Source organism: Fundulus heteroclitus, chromosome 1 (genome assembly GCF_011125445.2).
Source record: "Fundulus heteroclitus isolate FHET01 chromosome 1, MU-UCD_Fhet_4.1, whole genome shotgun sequence".
NCBI lineage: Eukaryota > Metazoa > Chordata > Actinopteri > Cyprinodontiformes > Fundulidae > Fundulus > Fundulus heteroclitus.
The window spans coordinates 23,117,156-23,128,685 of NC_046361.1; the positions used below are offsets into that span (position 1 = coordinate 23,117,156).

Sequence of the window (11,530 nt, forward strand, 5' to 3'; positions counted from 1 at the left end):
ATTAAAACTGATCATATTTATAGAACTTATTTAGGAGAAAGGAGCTTTTTGAAGATCAGGTTAAGGGAAAAAACACCGTCTTGGTGATTGTGTTTTATGTAATTATTCCATCCTTTAAAATTTGAGAGACAAATAAAAGGCTGGGCATGTCTCCCAAAGACACGTTCAAATCTCAGAAGAAGATGGTTTTTATTAAATTCCTTTTTTGACCTAAAGGAATAGAGCCTGCTGCGCATTTGTGCACAGTCCAGTTTACTCAGACACCCAGCAATAAAATTTCCAAATTGGCTAATGGTCGATCAGATGCAGCTGTTCTGTGAAGGCCTCAGAGGTTTGTCTGCGAACAAGCACCGTGAAGGCGGAGGAATCCAGCAGGAGCAAATCCATGGATACTGAAGTAGGGTTAGGTTATAAAATAACATCTAAAGCAGGGCTCACCAACCTTTTTGAAACTGAGAGCTGCTTCACTGGTGTGTCGTACGAAGGGCTACCTTTGAACTAGAAGTCAAAGCTCACCTTAACTTTATGTAAACTAGACAATTTTTCATGCTTTTTAAAAAAATATTGTCATTTTTAAAATCTATATCAATGCAAGTGTGATTAAACAAGAAGAGTAACAGAATAAAATAAAGTTTTGGTGGTGGATTGTTCTTTTTTTCCCCGTGGGCACCACATGTGATCCTCCAGGGCTACTTGATGCCCACGGGCACCATGTTGGTGACCCCTGCTCTAAAGCTTTGGATGTCTAATAGAAACGTTCAATCCGTCAGCTAAGTATGAAAAGGATATTGTAAAACTGTAAGACTTCTGAGACAAAGTCGTCAGCCTAAAGAATCAGAAATTCAGTCACAAGGTCTGTGGTCACTGGAGGAGCTGCAAAGATCCACGGCTCAGCTGGGAAAATCTCTCCTGAGGGAAAATATGACCTTCTCATATCTGGCTTTTAAGGAAAAGTGGCAGGAAAAAGTCTTTATAACTACAGTCTGCCATAAGGTACGTAGGAAAACAAGAAGAATAAGGTGTTATGCTCAGATCAAACAAAGCTTGAATTTAGTGGCCTTAAAGGAGCAGAGCACAAGTTCCCAGAGTTTTTGCAAAGTCTGTCCCCCTCTGGTGACAAGTTGAAACGACATCAGTGTTGTGCACACGCATGGAAGAAAAGGAAAAGCATCTGTCGCTGCGACTGCACTGGTCTTTTGTTTAGGGTCGTAATGTCTTCTGAGGCAAGAAAGTTATAAATATTGAAGTTAGCCCTCGTTCTCTTGCTAATGTGTCAATTGGTGGCGGAGATTCAACACAGAAGCCAATGGCACGAGAGCGCAGCGCGTCACACCCACGCGTACGCCCAGGAGATTCAGCCAACTATGGGGGAAAAAAAAAAAAAAAAAAAAAAAAAAAAACAAACTTTAAACTTGCGCAATGCTCCTTTAATGTGAGGGAAAATGGTGCCAAGTATCATGACATGAGAATCCTTTCGTTTTACAAGGACGGGCAAGCTGGTCAGAGGATCCAAGCTAAGCGTAGGGAAACTAAAAGACGTTAGGAACTGAAAGACGTGCCTCAAAAGCCCTGCAGCTGGAACTAGCAAATTCATTTTACTACACAACTATAGCAAACTTCGTATTGAACTATCAAATAAAAAAAAAAAGACATTGAACTTTCTAGTTGCAATCTAACAAAATGTGATCATGGGGTTTGAATACATTTGTATGGTAATGGACACCGACCCAGACGCTCTGATATCAAGTTTTCCCTTTGATACCAACACCACAGACACTTCAAACCCTGAACACTAAATATAATTCATATAGAAGCCAGATTTTTGGTTTATAAAATCTGCTAAAAATGCTAACTTGTCTTCTCCGCCCGGGTCAAACGTGAACTTACAGGCACAGCATAAAGGCACATGTTTAATCTTTTGTGAGGAACTGAATAAAAGGAATCGTAATGCAAAGACGGATAGCACAAACGCAGCACTTTGTGTCGACTCCATAGTGAAAATTGAATATCAGCCATATTTATTTAAAACAGAATCAGTCGTCTCATGTTATAGTTAATCAGGCCAGCAATAGGTATGTTGGTGTCATATAATATATATAATATATATATATAAAAAGAGGGTGAAAGCCATGCATACCAGTTTACTAAATATATTTTACAAAAGATAAAAGTGTCAGAGAGTTTGTTAGTGTCGACGTGTAAAAATCTACCCAAATGCACTTAGGGTGATGTCAATGTAGTCTGTACCATACATACATCAAGATCCAACCTATAAAAATCAATCATTTACCATGTTTTCTCACTGTGTTGGTGAAATACAAAAAAACAAAATACCTTACAAAACACATCTTACTGTTTTGGCTTAAACATAGTACCATTGCAAATGTAGTGTACACATCCTATACATCAGTGCTCCCCAGCTTAGCACATTTTTATCTTTAACTCATGCGGAGGTAGAAATACTCCAGCAAGCCCACACAGTCAGAGTAAAGACAGCCGTTTGTTTATGAAGCATTAAAAAAAAAAATAGGTTTTATCAATAAAAATGTGAATATAATTTGAACTTTGTTATTGCCAAACCGTTTGGAGCCATTGTCCTTGGAAATTTTACCTCCGCAGTATGTACCACTGAAAACAATTTACCTAATGCTTCTATATTATCGCGCTCTCCTTACATTATTATAGTGTTTAAAAAAAATAATAAATACGACATGCACGTCTCTACATGTAGTGCATTATTGTCCGAGACGAGGCAGACTCTCTGCAATAAGATCATCCTATCTTTGATCAAACTGATTATAAAGTCCATGATTTTCACGTAACAGAATATGTACCTTTCAAAGATACAGAAATAATAATAATAAAAAAAAAAAAAAGGCCAACGGGGCAGGTTACAATGAAACTCGTTAAAATCATTCGTTTAGAAAAAGTATACTTAAACTCGTCTCACGTCAGTCTTTCCTAGGATGTAAAAACAGGCTTTACTACAGCATCGATCACATTGTTTAAAATGTTTTAAACGCAATAAAAAGTCCTTGACCTAGTTTCTTGCCGGTTTGTCTTGTCTTGCCTGCAGTGTTTTACTCCGTGTCAATAGGTCATGTTTCTAATTCAGAAAGCAAACAAAGCAGACGCTGGACCTAAAACATTTCGATGACCGTTGGTGCATTCTGGGATGTTGCCTTTTTTTCTTACTTTGCCAAGTGAAAAATTTATATTTCAAATGAGCGAAAGGTACGACTACAGTGTGACGGTTGGTCTAATTAAAAAACAGAAACGACAAAAAAAAAAAAAAATGTGTTCAGAGTAAAAGGAGTCGGGGCTCTGTGTGCCGAGCTGGACATAGTGTTGTTTTAAGCTGTTTGTATCAAAAGTCTGACGAGTCTCTGCACCGGATGCTCTGCTAGTCATTAACGAGGCGATAAACGTGGTACTGAGCGCCGTGTTCGCTCGTGGACACCTCGAACACAAAGGCGATGCACAGCAGAGTCTCCTGGGTCTCTCTGTTGGACACCACCTGACAAAGGACAAAAAGGATGGTTAGGATTTATGAGCTTAACAAGAACAACTTAGGGTAAACTGCAACGTAATACATAAATAAATTACACAAAAATTACTTAAGTATGTTAATATTATTACTTTACGCACTTATTTATTTAAATAGGTAACATTTTAAATGCTCTTTGTCTCCTTTGCTTCTGGTATGTGAGACAATTGCTTTTGGACTTAACTTGCTGAACTAAATTTAAAGGATTTTAGTTCATTTATTCAGTCAGCATCATAACAGTTTCTGGCGTCGGCTCTTTGTCCACTATTGAAGCTGGCTTCTTTTTTTAAGCCAGACATTGTTCAATATTAACTCTCCTGAAGGACAAAACAGTTTTACTTCAATCTGTTTCCATTACATTTAGGTGTGCAGATAATGTGAACATCTAAATCCAATTTAAACAAGATAAACTCCTAAAAAAAAGGGGGACATTTCAAAGTTATTTGTTCTTGTTACTAACAAAATGTTTTTTTTTTAAAAAAAAAAAGCTAGACAAAAGACTAATCATAAAAAGGAAATCCCTTGTGGCCGCCATGGCAGGGAGAACGTTTTGATTTATTTCCCCTAAAACAACTCTGGGTCAATTTTACAAGCAGTTTCCTTTGCAGGTTTGTCCAAAACACTGAATGTCTGGTGATAAATTCCCTTCAACATGGCCGTTTCCCACCCTGCATCAAGAGCCTCGTTGATGTTTTTGTTCCATGGACTTATCAGGTACAACTAAAAAATAAACGGTTACCATTGTTTTCAAAAGGGATTGGCATTTCCACGAAAGCTTGCACCATTACCCCCTAGTTTCAAGAAAAACTTATTTTACCAAGTGTCATAGCAGCCTGACTCCTAAGCCAGACTTACGGTGCTCTGAGTGCAGCTGGCACATTCTGGTTTCTATGATGGGACATTTCTAACCTACAGTATTTAAGACTGTGAAGCCTAAAATTGATACGATTAAACCTGAGACTGTGTAGGACTACTTAAGGTGCACACAGCCCCGTGTATATAAAACACAGAGCAGATCCAATGAGGGTGATAAATTACCCGACAGATTAGTCACAATCCGTTAAAAATCCACTAATTATGTAGAGCTTAGATAATAAACATTTCATGCTGCATCTTAAAAATATGCAAATGATAACATTTCTCAAGGAGAGTTTGCAATTGTGGTAAAATACCTGCAGAATAGTGAAGTTCTCGAGAACGCTGTTCATCATGTATTTCTCTGGCAGATGTTTGAGTTTGTGGATAAAGTTGATCATATATTCACACATGGGAGAGCGATGGATGCGGAACATGTACTTTCCTCCTTCTAATCGGGAGTATTCTGTCTGCGGGGGGGAGAATCCGCACGGAAACGCGTGTTAAAAGCACAGATCTTAAGTTGTTTCTGTGCATCGGAACCTCGGCCGACTTTCTCACCTCGACCTTCTCCACCACCTGCTTTCCGAAGGAGCAAACCTTGGTGGAGACGCTGATGGTGATGTTTTCCGTGCCGCTGTACTGGCTGCTCACTCCGTAAAACGCGCCAGAGCCCTCCTCGATGTCGCCGCTCAGATCCGCCTGCAACAAGAACACGACCCGCGGGAAAAGATTAAATCAAGCAGCCGACAGTGATTAAATAGCAGCAACAGAGCTGGTTTATTACATTTTAACATCAGCAACTTGTGGCTCAGGGTTACTGTAATTTTTCAATCAGTTAAAAACGTTAAAGACATCTCCCCCAGAGAGGGCCGAGCTGAATGTTTATCTGACTGGCGCAATCTGAGGTTATGGGATTAACCCGTCATTGATTTCCCCCTCAGTCCTCGGAGACAACCACCGTGTTGATGCACTAACCCAGAACTTGACCAGAAAGAACGCGTTGTGAGGCCCCTTCTCATACAGCTCCTTCAGACCGCCTTTCTTTTCCGAGAACTTGTCGTAAATCTGCCTCACGTCTATAGACTCCAAAACCGGGTCGCTGTAGCCTGGGTTTGACGGTCCGATGTGAACAAAAAGGTGTTTATACTGCAGGAAGGAACGCGGAAGGGAGAGAGAAGAACAAGACGGCATTTGTTTAACACAACAGAACACATTTAATGATTACATTTTGTTTTGTTTTTAATGACAAGTACCGTCTCTCTCTCTTTTTGAGTCTCCATAAAAGCAGAATACTCAAGTAGGCGTAGTTTTGCTGAAGCGATGGTTCTGTCTTGCCACACAGGAGCGGCGATGGCTGTAGGCCGAGGCGGCGGCAACGTCTCATAACCTGTGATGCATTTAGACATGAACAAAAATATACATGGGAATATCCACATTTATTGGGTAAATGAAGGACTGGGCTTCGAGTCTTACTGATGGGTGGCGGGACAGGCGCTGGTAGGGTGGTGTATGGAGGCTGTGCAAAGGGCTTGATGCTATAAATGTATAAAACAATCATCATTATAGATGTTAAGAATTGAAAATGTGATGCTGCCGCTGAAGACAGCTGAAAGGAAGATGCTCATTCAGTTTTGAGCCTTCACTGGCATACTCACTCCTGAGAATGTCCAGGTTGTCCTGGTACAGGGCCGGGCCAGTACTGAGGAACAGAGAAGAATGGCATCAACTCGGAGAGCCTTAAACTTTACCAGGAAAATGTAAAGACAACAACAGGTGTGTCTAGATTTTGTTAAGGGTGCTCCAATCAGGAGTTTGGTGACGCCAAGATCGCGAACTGCTGCTTGTCATTATAGAAGAACTTTGTTAATGTCAATGTTAAGCTACAAATACTGAGCCGTTTCCCCCTCATTAGAAAAAAATAATCTTAAATGTCGGGTCAATCCCATCCTGTACCACTTTATCCTGGTGATGTTCTCCAGGTTCTCGTGCATTCGTCATGTTAATAGTTCATCCTTTTCCGTTCTCCAGTTTTCAGAGTTCTCATTTTGTTTTAGACAACTTTAAAATCTGGATTTAAAGTTATACACATTACATTATAAATGTAGTTCTTTTAAAATCCACTCAAAAGTTAGGTTTCAAGATGTACAAAATCATGGAATAAGAAACATAAAATAAAATCAGACTATAATGTGGATGGGTGGTGGATAAATGGACAGATGATAGATGGACAAAGAAGAACAGATAGCTTAGACCCATTGCTAACGCAGTGGTTCTGGGTTCCTACATGATAACACCCAGCCTCATGTCGGGAAGGTGATGCAGGAAGTTTCAGGACGATGAAGGAATTTATATCCAGTAGCCCACCATGGTTCGGTCCAGCTTACGTCCTCAGACTCTGCACCAGCTCAGTAATGCCCTGGTCAGGGTCTTGAAGGAACGCCATCCGTCATCTCATATGGAGCATGTCCTGACATGTTTTCAAAGGGTTCCTTTGAACAGAGCAGTGTATTTTTTGTACTTGTACATATTTTCTACTTGTTATCCTACAATTAGTTGTTCACCCATTCACGCCCTGACGGTGGTGAGCTAGGTTAGTAGCCACAGATGCCCTGGGCTGTGGGGCAGCGCCGTTGTATGGCAGGTGAAGGGTCTTGCCCAATGACTGAGACGGTCAGAGCGGGGGATCGAACCGGCAACCTGTAAATTACCTCCCTAACTTTTGCACCAGTGTGCAGAAACCCTGACTATCACACAGGCTCAAAGGCTCTTGTTGAACTCATTTACATGTCTGTATTTTTTTGAAGACATAATCTGCTGATAGAACAAAATTAATTGAAATAATGGACACAACTTTCCTTTGAGAATGTATACTGCCCTCTAGTGGAGTGTAGTGAGTGCTAAATATGAGCAGTTCTTTTTAAAATACCTGCCTGGATTTTCTGATCAAAATTTTTAGTGACCACCACCACCAACAAAAAAAAAAAAAAAAAAAAAAAAGAACAATCAATGGAGACGAATATCTGGCGATAAAGACTGATTGCCTGATCACTGGAGCACCCTTAGTGTGTGTCTCACTCTGACTGGTGGAGGGAAGGGAGTCTGAGGTTTCATTACACTCGCTGACACAATCTGAGCTGACGAAAGGTTGGCCACTGTCTGGAGTGCCTTGTCTTTGGATACCTGATCCTAAAAGAAAGAACAGACACACAGAGTAATAGACAATGATAAAAAAGATCGCCTTTAAAGGTCAGACAACTTAAAAGGCTCTTCTTAAACAGTAGGCCAGCCAACATTCACTTCAATTCAGCATGATGCGGTCACTAAATAGGACAAGACATGAAAGACAGCAAAGCAGAGCCAAGAAGAAGCAAAAAGCTGTAGGCGTACCAAGTTGGAAGAGCTAACCATCACCAGCACTTAGCTAAAGCCACTAAAAACAAAAAACAAAAAAAAGCAATGAGCAGGGTTTTGAGTATGGCGGTAGAGCTGCAATATGAACTAGCAGTAATACAATGTAATGCCAACCACACAGCACAACAAAAGCCTGAAGCAGAGAACTGGAGTTGTGTAACCAAAACTTACCAAGTTCATGGCCTATGGCAAAAAAAAAGACATGTAATAAATTCAATTTAGTACACTCAGAATGTAGGGCACAGATGTTGGGCAATACAAAAACTCTGTGCTGAATGCCTGATCTGAAATTCATTTGGAGTAGTTATTACGCTGGATTCCTCACAAACTCTGGGTTTTTAAAAAGCCCTCTCTGCACAAAAAGCCCAAAGTGAGGCAGAAAAACCAATCCTGACCATAATAAATAGCGATAAATTGATGAATGTTGTAACAAAAAGGTTTTTCTTGCTTTTTGCCTTTTTGCTCAGCGTATATTTTGAAAATGAAGACATTGTTCAAAGGCTGGAATAATATACCAACACCTTATAAATGATGGACCACTAAATGCTCTGAACAGAACTAAATATTTAATCTGCAAGATTAAAATTTAACTCAAACGGACACTAAACTTAAAACCTCTTATCTTATAAGTAGGGCTGGCAATATGGCTTAAAAATAAAACTTCGGATTTTATTATACCAAATGAGATTAAGCGATATTCCCCCTCCTTTTTGTTTCACAAAAAGAAATTAAAGGAATTATGTTTAAAAACTTGCTTTTAGGTCAAGCATTTCATCTGGGAGTTGACCTGAATTCAAAGTGCAACTAAATACAAGCTGTGAAACATGCTTGTAAAAAACAAGATGGCCGCCCTGCCGCTGTGAACAATGAAAATGTAACTAAATGTTTGTTGCCAGTGGTATTACACAATGCTAAGAACAGGTTTCACTTCACTTGTGTAAGTCAAACTAACTTAAAAAAAGGAAATGAATATATCAAAGTTTTACGTATTATGTTAAAAAAAGTTTCCTCTTTATAATATATTTTCCTAAGCATGTATTCAGCGCTGCTTGATAGACTCTTCATGGAAGCCAAACGATTGCAAAATCCAGATTTTTCAAAAATGTAATCTTATAAAATTGTAAATTTGAATTACTGGTTTGATTAAATGAATCCATTGCCCAACCCTACTTATAAGAAAACCAACACAGTGATGCCTATGCCCACAAACAGATTCAATTTATAAAAAGCAAGAATCAATGCAAAATCATGGTACACAACACTATACTAAAGGCTCATTGGCCAATGGGAAATAGATTAGAAAGAAAAAAGAACAAATATATTGAAGAATGGGAAGACAGATCAGAATTGCATCAGATTTTCCTTTAAAGTGTAACCCTCAGGGATAGAATGACAACATAGTTTCTAGTGTGTGTCTGCAGGCATGGATGCACTTTATGATACACAGATACACCAACCAAGCAAAAGTAATCTCATGCAATTATCTGCCAAATACCGCCCATGTGCTGAACTAAATAAGCAAGCTGACAAACTCCTCCCATGCATAAACAAAAACCCTTTAACACAAACTCTCATCCCAGAAGAGCCACCAATAAAAGCAGGTTCTTTTTTTCTTTTTACAATGTACAATAACAAACCTGAGCTACAGCCAGTAAGCAGACACAGGAATCTTGATACAAAAGATAAACTTTGTATGCAACTGTACTTAGAAACCATGACATCACTTCTGCATCACTAACAGACGCCGAGTCCAAATTAAGGTTTTACTTTCATGCAGCTAAAAGCAAAAAGCAGCGTCATCACAGAACCTACATGAATTTAACATGCAGCCACGCACGTTAGCTGGTTAGTAGTAAACCAATGATGCATTTCACTATTTCACGCCATGCATTCTGAGGAAAGAAAAAAAAAAAGTCTGCAAGAGCTGACCAGTGACAGTCCTTGTGGTCTGAACTCTGACCAATCGGCTGGGTGCAGCCGCAGCTTTGACAACCCACCGAAAACTAGCAACGAGCATTTTGTAACTCCAATACAATGAAATGGGTTTAGTTCGCTTTGAGCCACATGCAGAGCAAAGCTGCTAGCACTGCAACACCAGCGAGCCTGTGTACCTTCAGCTTAGACTGAAATTCACGAGACTTTCTCTTGGCCAACACTTGCAGGTGACTAGAGACCTGAAGAAAGGCGGCATGAAGGGGAGAGGATGGGAGGAAACGGGGGGAAAAAAGAAGAGGAGGACAGTAACTATAGAGGACAGGGAGAGTTTGATGCCGGGAGAACCCACCTTGATGCTTGCCTGGTATTCACGTACCCTCTTACGTGCCAAAACTTGAATGTGACTAGATACCTTTTGGGGCCCATGTATTGCCCCGATAAAAAAAACAAAAAGGAGCAGCTTTCAATTTAAAAACAACCAAGATCAGCTACATCCAGTTTTTTTTTTTTTTTTTGTACACAGAACAAAACAACATGTGTATCTATATATAACATATATATCTAAAAATACAGCTGGATACATCGGTACGGTCCAGAAATAGCTGCACGTACCTGTTTGCGGGTACGCGTCTTCCCAGTTCGAAGCTTTATGTATCGAGCTATCAGCTCATTTCGACCTAGAATCAACATAAGAGAAATCTATTAAAGGAAAGCCCCACAGCACATTCTTCTCATTATAATAAAGTTACAAGTAACTGAATCTTAGTTCTACACCATGTTTGACAATATATGCTGTGTATCAGGGTGTCAAACTCTGTCCGTCCAGAGCTGCAACAGGATTCTGGAGAACCAGGCTGCCTGCTGAGGAATTAATTAAACCAATTTCTTCCTTCTGCATTTAAGATGCCTGCCAAGATTGGAGTTAGAGACATCTGCAGTATATTTAAACTATGTTGTGTGCCCTCTAGTGGAAGCTCTGTGTCATAACATGAGTTGCCCAGACCCTCCTGGAGGAAACGTAACCGAACAAAGGTTTAGATATTCAGGGTAGGGAAACAAAATTCACCCAATTTTTTTCTGTGAGAAAATGGTGTCTTAAAAAAAGGTCAACATATTTTAAAAATATTGAAATGCATCTTTGTTTTCCTGCTTATTAAATGGAGGAGCACATAGAGACAGGGAGAGAAACTGATGAAAACCAAATGTATGAGGACAGTTATGTTTCTGCTTGGATGAATAAAAAGTGACCACATAACTGCACTGTAGTTGTTCTGTTGCAGTCTGTGTTTACAATGAATACTAATTAACTATAGGTAATAGTATGAATTTTTTAGTTTTTATAAATAAATTCTGTTTTGAAAAAAAAAAACATTTTGTTGACCTTTCATTTCTAAATAGTTGTATAACGGCAACACAAATGGGAGTGGCACAAACACCAGCAATGCCTGTTATTAAAGAGCCCACAGAAAAGGGGAGAGGGCACAGTAGTAATTATGGATATTAAAGCAAATTCCATAAATCTTATCTCCATTTTATTTTTTCTGTAGTTATATATATATATACTTGTAACATTTGTTTCAAAATCGGCTCTTCCTCTAGAACAGGGGTGTCAAACTTATTTTGGTTTAGGGGCCACATACAGCTTAATCTGATCTCAAGAGGGCCACACGAGATAACTCATTGCAAGATTAAATAGAACTAATAAAAGTGGACTTGTTGTTGATTTTTATATTAAGTTAATTTCACTTTTACACAATATATTATGAATAACCTCAGCGT

The 11,530-nt window shown here is 39.3% G+C and overlaps 1 protein-coding gene across 4 annotated transcripts; it reads right to left on the bottom strand.

Moving 5' to 3' along the window:
* Nucleotides 1-661: 661 nt before the first annotated feature.
* On the bottom strand, nt 662-10,428 carry tead3a (TEA domain family member 3 a; the record flags this gene model as incomplete). 4 transcript variants are annotated; one of them, XM_036138104.1, is given in 12 exon segments in its annotated part: nt 662-3,517; nt 4,720-4,872; nt 4,964-5,104; nt 5,381-5,551; nt 5,659-5,792; nt 5,879-5,940; nt 6,061-6,104; nt 7,481-7,591; nt 7,988-7,999; nt 9,928-9,990; nt 10,101-10,163; nt 10,364-10,428. In XM_036138104.1, coding segments are annotated over 12 exon segments (1,133 nt in total), but the record flags the coding sequence as incomplete, so codon positions are not given.
* Between the last annotated feature and the right edge of the window lie 1,102 nt (nt 10,429-11,530).